Raw genomic sequence first — 19377 nt, forward strand, 5'->3', positions numbered from 1 at the left:
ATAGCTTCTGGGGGCTCCGCCCCTTGACCTCCGCCGGGGATTTGCCCCTAGACCCCACGCCAATTTACGCTCCGCTCTACCTGATCGTAAACACTTTAGCCTCCCCCTATACCAAATTTGAAAAAACGTTCAGCGGGGCCTGCATGTAAGAGTGGGGGTGATGTGGATTTTTTTTTGTCTGTCCCCCCCCCCCCCAACGTTTTTGCTTATTACGCCCCTGCTGGTCACCATAACGTACCAATATTTGGCTCGCATAATTTTGAATTTGCCCCCCCCCCCCCTAAGATTTTCTGGATCCGCGCCTGGCAGCTGCTTCAAACGTTATGTGTACTCCTTATAGTTAAGTAGACAGTTGCTTATTTTATAAGGGTCAATGTACTTAAGTAGAGGGCGTTCGGATGAGGGTCTGATCCTAAAGTTTCCGCCGCCTCATATCAGCTCCCCTCACGTCCATTTCACAGCTTCCCCGTACAGTCCAGATTCAGTCCGTTCTTTGTTTTTATTCTTCTATCACACGCATCGATCCCACACACAGCGCGGTCTCTCCACTGATCGCGCAATCCTTCAAATTTCCGTCTACACGTATTCGGGGTGCAGAATTGAGAGGAATGGTTAGGTCGATCTTCTTTCAGCATACTTTGTTTACTATTTAGCTTGTAAATAGACTGCATTATACTTATACATTTATTATTGTCACTATCTACTTTGTACATGTATATATACTTTGTGTTTACTAGTTGGTTAATTGTTCATGTTTGTACTTTAATACACTATATACCTATTATCGTTTGTATCGTTGTGTCATTATCTATGTATAATGTGTGAGAATTGTATTCATAAGTCATGTATTGCTATTTATACGTTTATGTTTGTTTGTACTCTCATCCCGAGAGGGGGTCAAAGAGTCCACGTTGAGGGTGTGTTATTTTATCAGCTGATTGGGTGCGCTACACGGAAACGGTATGAGGCTGGACTAATCAGCCCCCCCTCACGTCCACTTCACAGCTTCCCCGTCTTAATCTAGACAAGATACAGCCGGGAATTGAGGGATTAACCCCAAGACGTAGGTGATGCGTGGACTTGAATATCTATGTGTTTAATATTGTCTATGTTATGATATATGTATCTTATAATTGTACATGTAATTTTTATTGTAAACGGACCTGCCGTGCCGTGCAAAAATAACTGATATGAACCAAACATCTATTGTCTTTTTTTTTTGTTGGGGTGGGGTGGTGGTGGTGATGGGTAAGGAGATCTTATAAGGTCTATAGTGCAACAGAATAAATAATGCCATGATAAATTTGATTTTTTTTTTTTTTTTTTGGGGGGGGGGGGGGTGAGATATCTAGCCCTCGTAGAAACAAGGGGGCAGGATATAATGATGAATACAGAAAAAACACAGGAAAATACGGAATGTAAACATAGATATACATGCAGGTTCAGAAAAAGATAAACATTGATTAATTCGAGACATGATACAACTGTTCCTTTTCCATCCTAAGGCAATTTTCTGCCCGATCTCATACGTTAAGGCCTGTGGGAGGGGCTCCATTTTTAAGGAAGATGGAGTGAATCTCAATTAACTTTTTGAGGGTTTTTCAGGCATTAAAATGGAGCAAATTTCGTTTCCAGGCCGCTCCTTTGGCATCCGTTTACTTTTTATCGGGGTTTTCTCTGCCCTCGTACGTTCTTCTATGAATACAGGTATACCTCCTACAACCTAAGGCAATTTTCTGCCCGATCTCATACGTTTAAGCATGCGGGAGGGGCTCCATTTTTAAGGAAGATGAAGTGAATCTCAATTAACTTTCTGAGCGTTTTTCAGGCATTAAATGGAGCGAATTTCGTTTCCAGGCCGCCCTTTTGGCATTCTTTTCCTTTTTATCGGGGTTTTCTCTGGCTCTGAACTTTCTTCTATGAGTGCAGGGGTATACCCGCTACATCCTAAGGCAAATTTGTACTCGATCTTTTACGGTTAAGCCTGTGGGAGGGGCTCCATTTTTAAGGAAGATGGAGTGAATCTCAATTAATTGTTTTGAGGGTTTTTCAGGCATTACAATGGAGCGAATTTCGTTTCCAGGCCGCCCTTTTGGCATCCGTTTACTTTTCATCGGTGTGTTCTCTGGCCCTGGACTTTCATCTATGAGTGCAGGAGTATACCCGCTACATCCTAAGGTAAATTTCTGCTTGATCTCTTACGTTTAACCTGCGGGAGGGGCTCCATTCCTGAGAGAGATGGAGCGAATCTCATTTAACCAAGAAGTTACTCTTGATGTAACTCTATGAGTGTTTTTAAGGCATTAAAATGGAGCGAATTTCGTTTCCAGGCCGCCCTTTTGGCATCCGTTTACTTTTCATCGGAGTTTTCTCTCGCCCTGAACTTTCTTCTAGGAGTGCAGAAAATAATATACCCCCTACATCCTAAGGCGAATTTTTGCTCGATCTCATACGTTTAACCTGTGGGAGGGGCTTCATTCCTGAGGGAGATGGAGCGAATCTCATTTAACTCTATGGGGTGTTTGCATGCATTAAAATGGATTGAATTTTGTTGCCTATCCGCCCCTTCGGCATCCGTTTACTTTCCATCGGGGTTTCCTCTGGCCCTGAAAATTCTTTCATGCATGCCGGGCTTTTGCCCCTACAGCCTAAGGCAATTTTCTGTCCGATCTCATACGTTAAGGCCTGCGGGAGGGGCTCCATTTTTAAGGAAGATGGAGTGAATCTCAATTAACTTTTTGATGGTTTTTCAAGCCTTAAAATGGAGCAAATTTCGTTTCCAGGCCGCTCCTTTGGCATCCATTTACATTTCATCGGGGTGTTCTCTAACCCTGAAAATTCTTCTATGCATGCCGGGTATTGCCCCTACAGTCTAAGGCTTTTTTCTGCCCGAACTCATACGTTAAGCATGCGGGAGGGGCTCCATTTTAAGGAAGATTGAGTGAAACTCAATTAACTTTTTGAGGGTTTTTCAGGCTATAAAATGGAATGAATTTCGTTGCCTGTCCGCCCCTTTGACATCCGTTTACTTTCCATCGGAGTTTCCTCTTCTTCTATGCATGCCGGGGTATTGCCCCTAAAACATAAGGCAATTTTCTACCCGATCTCATACGTTTCATTCCTGGTGCATATGCCTCTTTTTTAGTTGTAAGAAGTGCCCCATTTGCACCTCCGATAATTAGCCTTTGTACTTTGACATGTGCTCCTTTTCTTTCCTAATAAGTGTCTTAAACTTTTCGATTAGTGTCCCCTTTTCCTCTCATCATTAATGTGCCCCGAATTTCAAGCGACTAAGAGCAATTTCCCCAAAGCTCGCTCACTACACTCGCTCGTAGTTATAGATGTTATAATTATGTAACACTTATCAAAGATTTATAAAGTTTACCGTAAAGAGAATTATAATCCCATCAGGATTGGGTTTTTTCTCTTTATAAGTAGTAATTTTTCGCACTGCGACCTCATATATCTTAAAAATGTTCCTCGCTCGTAAATGAATTTTCAGACCATCACACCCAACTGCAAAGTATGATGCTTAAGCAATATCTTATATGATGTATAATGAGAAACAGATATTGAAATCATCCCTGATAATGTAATCACAATATAGGGGTATATACCAATGTCTAAAAAAAATTGTATATTTTTGCTTTGAGATTTCCCTTTGAAGGCGCCCTTTTTTCCAGAAAGTGCCCCTTTTTGTTGGTGCCCCCCCCCCCCCCAACTTTGGAAGTCGCTCCACCGCCTCTGAGAGAGATAGATATATATAGAGAGAGAGAGAGAGAGAAGGGGAGAGAGAGAAAGATAGAGAGAGGGAGAGCTTGATCAATAGATCTGATCCTATCCCTAAACCCAACCTAAAACAGAAACCCAAACACACATCTTGGACAAACTCTGTTGCCTGAGCAGTGAGTATCACCATGGATGCACATGCTTCAAGGCTACAAGGTTTTTTTACTCAACTTTTTGTGCATCCTGACCTAAACTCATGTTTAACATTTTTTTTTACATTTGTCCTTTTTTCAGGACATTTTTATCAGGACTTTTCAAAATTGGTCACAATAACAGCAATACTCCATAAATTACTGCAATTTACCATATATCTCAGCACAATTTACTACAAACCTCACATCTATCTCCCCCCCCCCCCCCCCCCGGTGTTTCCTTTACTTTTTTAGTTCATATTTGAAGTATATTGATTGCCTTATCAAGCATCTACTCTCCTGTATGATTTATGCAAAATAAATTACTATGGATTTGGACATTGAATTGAATTGAATAGAGAATAGAATGATTGATATAGACAAATTAACAAAGTAAGGTGAGTGACATGGAATTACAAAAACTCAGTACAAACTAAGACGACAGAACAAAATGAAAATACTTTAAACTTTGTGTTTTCTCTTGTATTTATTATCACTATGTGAGCATCAATTAGCTCTGTGCTTTGTACAACTTCGACAAATATCTCTCAACTATACATTATACAGCATATCAAAAATTCTGTACACTCTTTTCTACATGTGTCCACCTTTTATCAAAAAAGAAGAATTATTTGGTCATTTTTCAAAACTTGACCATAGTATGTTGACTGGTTCTTTCATACATTCCCAATCCTCCAATAGAAAAAATTATGAGTATAAAATAAAACTAAAATAAATCAAAACAAGACTTTTGAAAACAGTGATCAGTTAAATCTCAACCAATAGCAATGTGCATTTCAACTGCAACTTCAGTTTGGATTTATATCATTCCTTTACGAACACCATAACTTAAAACATAAATTAAATAATACCTTTAAAAAATATTTGCACTTGACATTTATAGAAACAGAAGGAAAACAGATGCACTTCTCTGTGAAAATTCTCATAAAGAAATAATCATAAACTTATAATAAGATCACAATGATTTAATCTTGCAGGAAAAATGGCTAAAAGCAATTATCCATACATTGGTCTTTGTATTCATTTTCTAGAGTGGTATTATCAACCCAAAACAGCATTGAAAGGAATTGAGGGTACATTAACCCTTGAAATCCCTGAAATTTCTTCTACATGGTCTATACAAAGTAGCACTCACACATCATACAAAATCTTTATGTAAGTTGATGTTTCAATGTTCAATTCCAAAAAATAGTAATTTAGAATTCACACTTTAAGATAAAGATTTTGAGTTCATTAGCTCCTACACCATTACATCAGGGATATATATGTAATCTTTAAATGCAAGTGTTATAACACTAGCACCGGACACTCTCACACTGACTGTTGGTTGGGTGTCGAGTTTAATGAGCTCCTACACCATTACATCAGACTTATAAGTAATATTAAAATGCAAGTGTTATAACACTAGCACCGGACACTCTCACACTGACTGTTGGTTGGGTGTCGAGTTTAATGAGCTCCTACACCATTACATCAGACTTATAAGTAATATTAAAATGCAAGTGTTATAACACTAGCACCGGACACTCTCACACTGACTGTTGGTTGGGTGTCGAGTTTAATGAGCTCCTACACCATTACATCAGACTTATAAGTAATATTTAAATGCAAGTGTTATAACACTAGCACCAGACACTCTCACACTGACTGTTGGTTGGGTGTCGAGTCTAAGCACCACAACCAAGAGACTCATAACGAAACATTTGTTGAGCTGCACAACACAAAGTTTAAAGTGTACTTATCTCCTGAAAAATAATTTCTGTATAGCTACAACGTATAAAAACAACCTTTAAAAACACTTTACCTTGCATTCTATAGGTAAACAGTTGATTACAATACATAGGGCTCGCGCGAAACCCAAGTGCTAGCTCACCAGCCCTAATCAGGGCTCTTTATTCCTCTGAAGTATTACATTGTTTAATCCTGAAAACTACCATAATTAACGTTGTATAAACCCCCCTCGTGTATTAACCGCACCCCTTTTTTTCGCCCTTAAAAAAAAAAAAAAAAAAAAACTGTCGGCAGCAAGCCAGGTCCATGTTAAAAAAACCACACGGGAAGGCCGTTCATTTGACTGCGAGGTGCAGTTGAGTGTGTAAGATCGTTAATGTAAATTAAAAAACAGTAGAGGACCTAGGATAGAACCTTGTGGTACGCCGTGTTAATAGAAGAAAAATTGGAGGAATTATTATTATAAACTACATATTGAGATCTATCAGAAAGATTACTTTCAAACCAAGATGACCGACAAATTTGAGTGTTGTTCTAGTTTCCGAGTGGTGAGTCAACACAGCGATTACTGAGCTGGGAGACATTGCCAGGCATAGCACCAGGTGGAGGAGCATAAATCAAAACTTAAAAAATAAAAAAAAAGTGCGGTTAATACAACGTTAATTACGGTACACCTACAATTCAGTTTCTCCACCATGAAAAGTATCACTGATACTTATAAATCAGAGTTATACAACAGTACTAATTCGCAATCAAGTGCATAATAATGGTGTCATATTTTCTCAAAATTAATCAACTTTGGACCATCTTAATTACATATTCAGTATTTGTTCTATAATCACATGGTCAAAAAGTTTTATATTTGTATACAAAACATGACAAAAATAGATAAATAATGTACAAGTTGAAATGTAAGTAGAAATCCACAAAATCTACAGCAATTTATCACAAAGCAGAAATGTAAAACGTAGAATAGAAGAAAAAAAAAAGGTCCATGGCAGGCAAAAGGCAGTGATCAAATCATCTTGTAATATTTTGGTCCAAATGATAAGGACAACAGGAAAGAAAAAACATGATAAAAAAAGGGACGGGGAAAGGGAGGGAGAGAGTAATAAAGGGATGCAGGCATAGTAACATAGATTACATTCATCTACCCAACAATTTTCATTTCTATGCCTAACTCTTTTGTTACTGCTCTTTTTATACCATGGCACTGACATGGGGACGGTCAAAACAAGCACTTTAATTTGAAACTTTTGTTCAATTTTTAAACGTACAGCTCCTTTTCCTTCTCAAATCAATAATCAAGGTATATCATGATAAATGTTTGAAAAAAGGAGAAAGAAAGAAAAGTCCAATGAATAATACACTCGTAATCACTAAACAGGGTGTATAACGGAAAGAAAAGTCCAATGAATAATACACTTATAATTACTAATCAGGGTCTAAAACTGATGTAGCATGGTGACTTGACAAACAAATATTGCACAAAAGGACAAAATCATGATGGCATCACTTTAAAAAAAAACACAAACTTAATAATAATCCTGAATTTTCTTAGCTTTGGTTGACATGCTTCATATTCATATACATGTTAAATCACTTATGGGGAAAACATAAAACTGGTTTGAATAAATTGTGTGAATAAATTAATCATGAAATCATTTCAAAGTGGTGGTAGAATAAAGGCGGAAAACAAATATTTCAAAACTTCAAATCTCATTTGTAGGCAAGAATAATCATTTCATTGACCGAGGTCCTTTAAATACCAAAAACAAATTCAAAGGCAAACATCACCAAGACCAAGTAGATCAAAAACTTATCCACACCTTTTGATTTCCTTCAAAATCTTTATGTTTTGGGAATCAAACAGATATGACTAAATAAAAGAGAAAGCAAGAACGTTTCCACCCTCCATGCAAAGAACTACCAACATGTCATAAAACATACAATATCTCCAAACTATTAAATTCAAAGCTTAAATCAAAGAAGGAGGTTCATAAAAGGTAGAAGCAATGGCATGAGATTACAAAATGATCAAGGTTTTAAATGCATGTCCACTATCAAATAAAGAGCATTCCGGTAATCATAATCAAACAAAGTCTCTTGGGAATATCCTTTGGATTCAACTTTTTTTGAGGCACACAACTGAAGGCCTAAAACTATCAACCTTAAAAGCATCACTCCAATCTTCATATGCACAATCAGATTAAGTCTCTGTTCATTGATGAACTGGAAGGCTTAGCGTGGAATTGAAAATATACTCAAAAATATTTGCTATTCATGTGAAACGCAGGGCAGTTTTCATAGGTCCCCTAAAGGGCTAGGTGAGTAGAGAAGCAGAATCAGCCCCTCATGCTTTCACCGAGACTTCTAAATATGTCATAAGCTATCTTGATATAATAGCCTGGAGTCTCAAGCTTCGTTCGATCTCTCATTTATAATATCCACATCATTTGGTATCCCACTTCTATGTGAAGCAATCACAAAACTTTCTCCATTATCAATACGTTAAGATATGAGTATCCTTCCCTTGCTGCCAGACTATCCAAATATCTGAGCCTGCCTCCCTCCCGTCTTTAGGGCTATTTGATGCATCTCTGTGCCCTACTTTCAAACAATGCTTTACGCACTGGGATCACAGCTTATCTGTACACACTTGAAGCCACATTCCCCTTTCTCAGCAAAGGAAATCAGCTTATATCCCATATCATCATGAAACTTAGCTGGACGGATTAAACATTTATGATGACAAAATCTAACCTATCAAACATTTTTTTTAAGAGATATGAAGAACATGGTTTACATGCCCAGGGTTTTATTCCACGATGCAATAATGTATCTTGCATCTTGTTTTGATCACGAGACATTTCATTTTGATCATGTGACTCATTTTGATCATGTGACATCAGAGGCATGATTGGTTGAAGACCGTCATGTGACCGCTGCTAAGGTCTGTGATTGGTGTTTGGCAATTAGGGCATTCAGAAGCTTCAACTGTTTCTTGACATGCTGCAATTACAAACAAAATCAATGGAATATGTTAAAATGTAAAATGTTATCATTGGTACTACTGCTACTTCATGTAATACTTCTGTTAATACTACTTCCAAGTAGTCTATATAACCCTTCAAACTTACTGCACAGTGCTTAACATAAATAAATATTTCCTTGAGAGAATAAACTTTAAAAAAGATTCTCAATCAAATTCAAACTAGAAAGACATGGATAACACAATTAGTATCAATAATCATATCAACCACATTTGCATGGTTATCATATTTAGATCGAAATTGTGTTAAAACTGCAAAGCTAAACAAAATTGAGGAAAACGGGTTAATCGAGGAGAAGCAGATACTCTTTTCTTTACAAAATAGATGGTAGTTGGGAATATTTGTATGTGGTAGTGAAAAGAAAGTTGGAAAGAAATTTATTGAATAGTATTCATATTGATCCACTGGAATCCAAAGATATGTGGCAGATTTCTGGATATTCTCTCCATGATCGCACTGCACAGCAATGTCATTTTCCCACAACCTCGTATAAGTGCAGCTGTTCAATTTGGTTTACATGTACCGGTGGCACAATAGAATTAAATTCTGATTATTTCTTCACTTCTCATTTGATTAATATTCTAATAAAAGCAGAGAAGCGTTAACAGCATCCAGATACCGGCATCTCCAGTAGGGCCATGATCATCACAAAGTGGGCATTGTGGCGTGCGCCTGTATTCCAGCTAACAATGGAAGTTACAAACTGATTTAGCCGAGGACGCAGGTTCAAAACCGAGTCAGGTCTTTCGGATGGTGATGTTTAAGGTCGGTCCCCAGATATAAATAATAATACCTGATTGATACATGTCTGTAAAAACCTAATTTCACAAAAACACACAGCAGCTTAGATCAACTCAAAAGCAAAGAAATCTGATGATTTTTTTTTTGATTTTTTTATTTTTAAATTTTTTTTTTAGGGGGGGGGGGGGGGGGGGGGGCTTGCCAAAAGTGTACATAGGGTTTGAGAGTGTAGAGTTATCCTGGAATAGTGGTTCATTCACTTGACTCTCAATCCAAAGGTTGAGGGTTCGAATCCCAGCCAGGCACCAATGTCCTGTGGCAAGACATTAATCCACATTTGCCACTCTCCACCCAGGTGTAAATGGGTAGCTGGCAATTGCTTTGGTAATATTAACTACAGGGCCCTCAGGAAGAAGAGCATACATGCTAATGAGCCTTCCCTGGTAGTAAACACAACTACTGTTATTATCATTCTAAAGGTATATACCAGTTTTGGAAACGCCCCCCTCTCAAAAAATGAAATGGAGGCTCTTATTACCAATCTTGTGAAAGAATATGTTTTGACTGATACGTGATGATACAAATTTTGCCAGGAAACCGCCTACTAATTGATATATTTGGTAAATTATTACATCTATCTGGACCGGATAGATATTGCGCATGTGTCGCGTAGTCCCAGATACATCTTTCTGTGTACAGTGCTTGTAACTTTACCAAGACTGGGCCAAATTTCTAATCATTTTGATGATTCCAGAACCTTGAAGTACACACCAATACTTATATGCTAGATGATCAACCTTTTCTGATCGATTCCACAACGTTTCTTTCACAATCCAATCGCATGACCAGACCTGGTCTTTATCTTTAAGAGTGACTATACCTTGTACTGTACATATTCCATCTCCATAGGACTTCGGTCTTCCTTCTGAACTCTCTGACCAGTCTCGTGGAGAAAATTCTCTTCAAAGTCTTTCAGAACTCTACGCAGACGTCTTTTCTCATCCAAAGATTGGTCTCTTCTTGTCTGAAGTTCTTCCCTGAATAGAGAGAGAGAGAGAGAAAAAAAATATTGACACAATTATTAAGTGGCTAATTCATATTGGCTGGCTTATAATTTTAATGCACCTTCTAATAGTACATAGATATACTGAAGTAGGAATCCAATGAAATATCACAAATATTCAATCGCTGATGTTGACCAAGAACCAAAAACACACAGAACTCCATCATGCTCTCTGTTTAAATAATCAATGCTTTACAAATCAAATAGGCACATATCCAGAAAGAAAGGAAAACACACAAACTTACAGAAAATATTCTCCAAAATAACAATAATTACGGCCACGTCCGCCTTTAAACAATTTGTAAATAAACTTTACTAAAGTGAAACAAGAAGATCCAATCCAATCACTTTTTCATATACATGTAGTCAGTTCCTTTTCCTTACAGATACATGTATACTTGACATGTCTTTAAGCCACCCAAACAACAGTTCATCATTTCTTTAGCCATAATGATTTGAAATTTGATTGAAGGTGACTTACAATGATGCCTCATGGAAGGAAGCGCTAGCCGGGCTGAACGGAGAATCGTTCCTGTAACTATCGTTAGGACTCACACAAACATCATCATGGTCCGACGGTGACCTCCCAGATGACCTCTGACTTGGTGACACCATCTGGGTCACACGGAAGTCTGTTGTGCAAAACATGTCGTCTTCTTCATTCTCTTCTTCACCCTCCATATCATACTTACTGTGAACGAATCCCTGTGGAGAGGAAAGAGTGCTTGGTGTGAACAAACCCTTAGGTACATATAATCACACAATTTCTCATTTGGGATCTATTGATATTCACACAATATATAATCTATTTGAATGTGAATGGGTTATTGTATAATTAGAATCATACAAGAAATTTTTGTAAAGCGATTTCCAGAGATTTTGAAACAGGCACCAAAAAAATCTGGTTTTAAAATAACGATTCCTAGACAGACCATTGACTTCAATATTATCTGGTCTCTGTACAAACAGAAATTGTAAGAAACCGGGTAAAAGTGGTTCTTGCAAAGGCATATTCACAACAGAACTTAAAGAGTGAGATTTATAATACAAGTATCGAATTCATTCTTTAAGTTGTGTTGTGAATATTTTTCTCAGACAAGAGAGAAAATGACTTTTAAGTCATCAACCATGCAGCTTTATAGTATAGAGGGGTAAAGTGTCTCCAAACTTTCTAAATCAAGAAAGAAGAATCTAACACTCACCATATGTTTAGGAATGAAATCTCTTGTCTCTACATGCTCCTCTATGGTATTCAAATCAGATGGGCTCGCCTCTTCACTAATGCTTCTTCTTAACTCCTAAAAGACGTAATAAGTCAAAGTATGTCATCTTTCACTATAACACAGGGGTTTCGGAACTAAAATAGCTTTGGGCACTAACATCCCACAAGATTGCTGTATGTCAAAGTGGGCAGCAAATATATAAAATGCAAATGAGTAAAGGTATACATTCCTACATAATATGAGTACTTATCAATATACATTTACAATTGTCTTTCTTATACCAAATCAGCACCATGATTCGAGCTGTCCCCGTTGACTGTCTGGTGTAGCATAAGCTGGTGTAACATCCTTCATATAGAAGTGCATAATCATCTTATATTCTCTCACAAACTTCTTCCACACCAAGTAACATATCTTTCAATGAAAAGTGAATCCTAATCCACTCCCATAGATGTAAATGCAATTAGATTCAATATAAACCCTCTATAAGCCATCACAACAATGCACTGATCTTATATTACCTTGTTCTTCATGAGTTTCTTCAAGGTGCGGTAGCGGTCATACAAAGGTTTCATCACCTAATATAAACCCTCTATAAACCCTCTATAAGCTATGATCCTATATTACCTTGTTCTTCATGAGTTTCTTCAAGGTGCGGTAACGGTTATACAACGGTTTCATCACCTAATATAAGCCATCTATAAACCCTCTATAAGCTATGATCTTATATTACCTTGTTCTTGATGAGTTTCTTCAAGGTGCGGTAACGGTTATACAACGGTTTCATCACCTAATATAAGCCATCTATAAACCCTCTATAAGCTATGATCTTATATTACCTTGTTCTTGATGAGTTTCTTCAAGGTGCGGTAACGGTTATACAACGGTTTCATCACCTAATATAAACCCTCTATAAGATATAATGTTATATTACCTTGTTTTTCATGAGTTTCTTCAAGGTGCGGTAGCGGTCGTACAACGGTTTCATCACCTCTTTGGAAGCTCTTGATGTCTGCCACAATAAAGAAAGAAAGAAACAGAAATGAACGTCAAGTTTTCTGTTACTAGATGCCATGAAATAGTGAGTGTTTGAGGTAAGTAATTATTTGAGTGTTTGAGTTCAGTAATGATTTGAGTGGTTGAGTTCAGTAATGATTTGATGGTTGAGTTCAGTAATGATTTGAGTGTTTGAGTTCAGTAATGATTTGAGTGTTTGAGTTCAGTAATGATTTGAGTGGTTGAGTTCAGTAATGATTTGAGTGGTTGAGTTCAGTAATGATTTGAGTGGTTGAGTTCAGTAATGATTTGAGTGGTTGAGTTCAGTAATGATTTGAGTGTTTGAGTTCAGTAATGATTTGAGTGGTTAAGTTCAGAAATGATTTGAGTGTTTGAGTTCAGCAATGATTTGAGTGTTTGAGTTCAGTAATGATTTGAGTGTTTGAGTTCAGTAATGATTTGAGTGGTTGAGTTCAGTAATGATTGTTGCTCTGCAGTCATGCTATCTCCATGGATATTGTACACTACAAAACTGTTGATTTTCTGTTACTGAAAAAACGATGATACAAACCAATAGGATTATATGTATCTTGATAAATAGCAATACTGATCATATCTACAGCAGATGTATTTGGCAGAGTTTATACCAAAGACAGACTCCTTAAAATCCTTTACGCAATCACATATAGAGCAATTATTTTTGAAAGGGCAATAAGCTATCATCTTTCATATATGTTAAATTGTTGAGCAGTAAAGAGGACTTTGAATGCATCTATAGTAATATTAAAGGGTTGTCAATTCTACAGATTAACTATTTGCCTACAGGGACCAGTTGGATCCAGTATTAAGTCTATAGGTACCGGTTTAATTACAGAAGTTCTCTTACCGGCCTGCCATATTTACTCTCTAGTTGAAGCAAAGCTTTCTGAATGGCAACCTTCTCCTCTCTCACTTCATCCTGGTTCATTTCCTGATGATTGAGAGAGGGATAAAAAGAAAAGATTTATTAGTGAAATCAAGCAATACAATATAGCTACAAAAATAGCAACAAAATAGATGTATTGACACCACCACATCGCGCATTCAGTCTTAAAGGGATCGTTTAACAATGTTAAATCTGAGATACACGGCCCTACTTGTTATCACTGTCTGTGATATGGTGTAATGTTGAAGCCCTAAAAACATTGTGCTTCAATATGATCAAGAAGTGCCACAAAAAAGTAAAAATCTTTGAGTGACCGGTTTTACCATACTCGTTTTCCCCATTAGACTGTAGTGTTATGAAAACTGTTTGGCAAACGGTATTCAAAATTAGTAATTCCAATCATAAATATCTTGATAATCAGACAGACGATCGGGTTGTAAAAGTCATGGGGTTCCTGACTGACCTAAATGTTTATAATTATCATTGCAGCACGAGCTAAATCCAGAATTTTGTTTCAGAATCTGAGACAAAATTACCGGATCCCTTTAAAGAACTCTACACCTCACAAATGTTCAAGTCCTTTTATTGCAAATTAGAGTATGATGTTCTTTTATTATGATGATGATGATGGCCTCTTGCATAGCGCCAATGCTCGCCTCTGATGGGTGCTTGCTCACAAATTCATGAAATAAATATTTCATAAACAAACAAATTTAAAAAAAATTATGTCTAGGGCAATTTTCTCCACTTGGGTAGAGTGACAAATGTAGCTTATCAACTTGCCAGTGACGAGACTTGAACCAACAACCTGTGGATATGCAGGGGCAGATCTAGCTTTTTGCCAAAGGGGGGGGGGGGGGGGTTTTGTAGAGGTGTCGTTGACAAGTGGATATGTCACCGGACTGAGGATCACAAGGTCCGCGGGGGGTAGTGAGCACTAAAAAAAAAAAAAAAAATCCTTTTAAAATCACGCCGACAAATATTTTGCTCAGTGGGAGGGGGAGGGGGTGAAATCACGCCACTACAACACCTCTTTATAATTTTTATTGTGAAGAATGGCTACTCACCAGGACATCAAAGCCTCTCTTCGCATCATCTCGCTTCTCTTGGAGTCGTTTCTGGGCAAGGTTGAGGGCTTCTTTGAGACCAGATAGATGGGAGCCTTCCTCCACACCGTTAGGAGAGAGACGAGCAGGCAAGGTGCTGTGAAGAGGGTTCTTACTCTCTTTGGCTTCAGTCTTTAAGGCTGGAGACAAGGAGACACAATACAACAAGGTTATACTGTGTGTGGGCCTATCGTTGCATAGCATTACGCGTTAAAACGTGTATAGAGGTAAAGCCGCTTATCTCTAAAATAAAAGGAAGTGGGGAATCATGAAAGCCATAATTGACTTGATGAGAATGATCCCCAAATAGAGCGTTATAAGCCAGTTCATAGTTGCAGTATGAGCATGAGCAGATAAAGGTTATTGCAGACCAAATTGAGAAATATATGGAGACAAAATACTGGATAATGGTCATTGCAGACCAAATTGTGAAATATATGGAGACAAAATACTGGATACGAAAGCTCATGACAGTTATGTAATCATTATTTTTTTATGCACAAGCTGTGCACTGCATGATACACAGGTGGAATTATTCTTTTTGAAAAAGGGAAACAAAGGCTATTTATGTAGCACCTCCATCTCTGTAGGAGTGATTATTTCAAAATGTACAAAGTGGGATCTCTTCATGTTTTGAAGATCTGTGGATATTTGGGGTCAGTTGGGACATGTGATAATCGTGAACTGGTCTATTTATATACAGGTTTCACTGTAAATTGATGCATGATGTAGTATAGATTGAGTTTAATACCTTTGAGTTGTTTGGTTGCTCTCTTCAGTTCTCCAATCATCTTTCTGATCTCTGGTTGACTAAGCTTCTCTGTGTGACTAGGCTGGATAGGAGAAATTCAAATAATTCACATACAGTGTATCAGGACCGTTTCATTAAACTTGTTATCAATAACATATGCAAAATTTCAATGACAAATTTTCTCTTGGCCAATCAAATGCTACAATTTTAGTAGTTTATAACAGTTATTGTAACTTTTTATTGATAACAAACAGGGCTCGGGTCAAACAACCTTTGTTTATGTTTTCACTGATTTTGTTCCATTGGCACTGTTTAAATTATTTAACCATATCGTGCCTCACCAGCCATCTTAAAACCAAGATTGTTCATTGTCACTAAATAAATAAATATATTTATGTTCATTTGATAAAATACAACTTTACATACATGTAGATGATGATGATGATCATCATCATAATAATAATATTGGGTATTTCTATCCTCACACTCTAACTGCAAACCATGTGATCCACAGTCTGAAGACCTATCCACAAGACAACAACCTCTACATATGTACATGTAGGTTTAAAATGATCGTGTGATTCGCACAGTGTCTTTAAAGGCTCATCATGTGAAGAAACACAGAAAATGTCTACTTAAAACAAAGTGACCGACCCTAAAATCTTGAAATCTAGGGTCGGCTTTTTTTTTTTTATATCAAAAAATTTTGTTACCGTATTTTAGAGGGGAAAATGTAACTGAGATATATCAGCCCAAAGAGGGAAAAAAGATTTCCGACAGACGGACCCATGTTTTGGCACCTAAAGGGCAATACAACATCCCTTTTTTTTTAGGCCTAAATTTTTTTTTTTTTTGAATGTACACTGAATCCTTAATGAGAAACCTTAGATATTAGAAATAGAGATGGTACTAACCTTGGCATGGTATTGACTTTCAAACTCTTCTTCATACTGCTTGATCTTCTGCTTGAGGGATCTTACTTGTCTTGTCAATCTCCTGATGATGGACACCTGATCTTCTTCGTCCAGAGAGCTCTCTGACCGCTTGCTGGAACTGACCATCAAATAGAAACAAATAATCATTATATCATAGTAATAATGACAATAATAAGAAATAAGAATAGAGTGAGACCTACATATCATCTGCTTGAAGCGAGAAGGAGTTTACCTCATATCACCGAATGCCCTTTTGGCAATAATGACAATAATGACAAATAAGAATAGAGTGAGACCTACATAACATCTGATGAGAGTCAGAAGGAGTTTACCTCATATCACTGAATGTCCTTTTGGCAATAATGACAATAATGACAAATAAGAATATATAGAGTGAGACCTACATAACATCTGATGAGAGTCAGAAGGAGTTTAGCTCATATCACTGAATGTCCTTTTGGCAATAATGACAATAATGACAAATAAGAATATGTAGATCGAGACCTACATAACATCTGATGAGAGTCAGAAGGAGTTTAGCTCATATCACTGAATGTCCTTTTGGCAATAATGACAATAATGACAAATAAGAATATGTAGATCGAGACCTACATAACATCTGATGAGAGTCAGAAGGAGTTTAGCTCATATCACTGAACTAAACACAGCTAAGGCCCTTCTGGCTCCAAGCAGATAACAAGTCGAACCCTGAGAAGCACACATAGTGAAAACACACAATCTGTCATGACTGGTGTAAATGGCATGTCAAGTTGGCTGTTAGGAAACTCAAATGGCCTTTGTATTAAAGCAGGTGAGCTTTCTATATGTGTAGCAATTTTTCAGCAGGTTTGATTGTACCTCCATTAAACAGGGATGAAAATTGGTTTACCGTAATTAACGGTGTATTAACCGCACTTTTGCCGCCGAAAAAAATTCAAAGTCAGGGGTGCGGCTTATACACAGTACCTGGAGCTATGCCTGGCAATGTCTCCCAGCTCGGTAATCGGTGTGTTGACTCACCACTCGGAAACTAGAACAACACTCAAATTTGTCTGTCATCTTGGTTTGAAAGTTATCTTTCTGATAGATCTCAGTACGGGTATGTAGTTTATAATAATAATTCCTCCAATTTTTCTTCTATTACATGGTGTACCACAAGGTTCTATCTTAGGTCCCCTACTGTTTTTTAATTTACATCAATGATCTTACACACAAAAAAAAAATCTCGGCAAAAAAAAAGTGCGAAAAAGAGGGGTGCGGTTAATACACGAGGGCGGTTTATACAACGTTAATTACGGTAAACCAAAAGATAAGACGAGATACCAACATTGGTAGGAATGCCAAGTTCTGCATTTCTGCAGGAAGAAACGAAAATACACATTGGCAGAGCCTGAAATCAAGAGACGAACCACAGGTTTGACCAAAGTAAGCTTTCCAGAACCCTGTGTATTTCACCCATAATGTATCACTGCATCTGTGTGGATGGATTCCACATTGCATACAATATATGTTGCAATATCAGGCAAGCCTCTGACAAACTATCGCATTGTCGTTAGAAACTTTTGAGAAGATGTGTGGATACAAATTTGAATACAGCATTAAAGAATTGTCTGAAAATTTGTCTGAAAATTTGTCTGGAAATGGAGTGGAAAGGTAATTGTTTAAAAAAAAATGGAATCTGTAATATCTGTACATTCTTTTTTCAAGGTTTCAGTAGAGAGTCACGCAAATAAAAATGAGTAAGCTTTACAATGGGTTTGTTAAAGCAGAGCTCTTTGAGAATTTAACAGGGTAAAGGAAATGGTACGCAAATAAAGGCATGTGGCGTAAAAGAAAAAAATAAAGATTTAATGAAAGAAGAGAATGATAAAGAAAAGGAAGAACATCAAATAGAGAAGCAATAGCAAAAGAACAGAGAGGGAAAAGAAAATCCAGAAAATCCAGAACATTGGAATTTGAATACAAAGATATATCTACTGTCCTGCCCCAATATTTTTTCCCTCTTGAAATTATGAGAGAGGAAACATGAGTATACACATCGCAGATACAATTGAGAATGATTTATTGAACAGATACAAAACAAATAAATGTAACAATAAATTTTATCAAACTTGATTAAAATGAAAATAAAGGATGGTACCAATAAACTTAGTGTTACGGATGACAAAAATCAATTTCTTCTCTCTTAAAACTAGAGTCATTTCAAGAGAGGAAACATATATCAACTTCTTGAACAGATATCAACAAAACGTGACAATGAATTCATCAATTTGGTTAGAATAAAGTAAAGGAATACCAAAACTGTTATCAACATCAATGTTTTACCACTAGTATAAATGTAGTGTTACTTTATAGCTGTTAGAAAAAAATCAATGTTTAACCACTAGTATAAACTTAGTGTTACTGAAGACAAAAATCAATATCATAAACATGTACTGATAAATTTTTAATGTTCCACCGTATAACACATGTACATGAAACATGTAATGATTAATCATGTATTATCAGAGGATCATTTCTGCCAACATGAGCTTCCCAGTATGCACAAATAAGAACACTAAAGAGATGAGTTAGTCCAACTTTTCATCGAAAAAGTACAGGAAAATGACACAAGAACTGAAGACAGAATGCAAGTTGATTGAGGTAAGGAAGACTTGCCTTCTCTCATTTTTCTAAGAAGAAATGGAATATGACGTCTGGGAATTAATACATATCTGCCTATAATCAAGGTGAACTACTCATTTTCAACATTCCACACAATTGTTTAAGAAATGATATTTTGTATCTGTACCCTGCCCTGAATTTGTTTCATATCCAGGCCTGGGAGTTGGCAAGTAGAATGATGCTCACTTGCTCAATTGTAAAGCAAAGGGAAAGTGGATCTCAACAATGAAAACATATCCATAATATAT

At 37.0% G+C, this 19377-nt stretch overlaps 1 protein-coding gene across 4 annotated transcripts in view; it reads right to left on the bottom strand.

The window, feature by feature from the left end:
• Positions 1-6784: 6784 nt before the first annotated feature.
• The window catches only part of LOC587138 (protein FAM13A), a 75337-nt gene continuing 62744 nt past the window's right edge, over positions 6785-19377 (bottom strand). For all 4 annotated transcript variants that reach the window (XM_030979909.1, XM_030979910.1, XM_030979911.1 and 1 more), the window contains 9 exons: positions 16445-16583; positions 15531-15612; positions 14741-14919; positions 13635-13718; positions 12687-12764; positions 11732-11827; positions 11011-11234; positions 10347-10503; positions 6785-8684 (listed from right to left, as the gene is read on the bottom strand). In XM_030979909.1, the coding sequence (XP_030835769.1) occupies positions 8607-8684; positions 10347-10503; positions 11011-11234; positions 11732-11827; positions 12687-12764; positions 13635-13718; positions 14741-14919; positions 15531-15612; positions 16445-16583 (1117 nt within the window). In that variant the 3' untranslated portion in view covers positions 6785-8606. The remainder of the gene's footprint in view (positions 8685-10346; positions 10504-11010; positions 11235-11731; positions 11828-12686; positions 12765-13634; positions 13719-14740; positions 14920-15530; positions 15613-16444; positions 16584-19377) is intronic.

Source organism: Strongylocentrotus purpuratus, unplaced genomic scaffold (assembly GCF_000002235.5).
Source record: "Strongylocentrotus purpuratus isolate Spur 01 unplaced genomic scaffold, Spur_5.0 spur5_scaffold_10, whole genome shotgun sequence".
Taxonomy (NCBI): domain Eukaryota; kingdom Metazoa; phylum Echinodermata; class Echinoidea; order Camarodonta; family Strongylocentrotidae; genus Strongylocentrotus; species Strongylocentrotus purpuratus.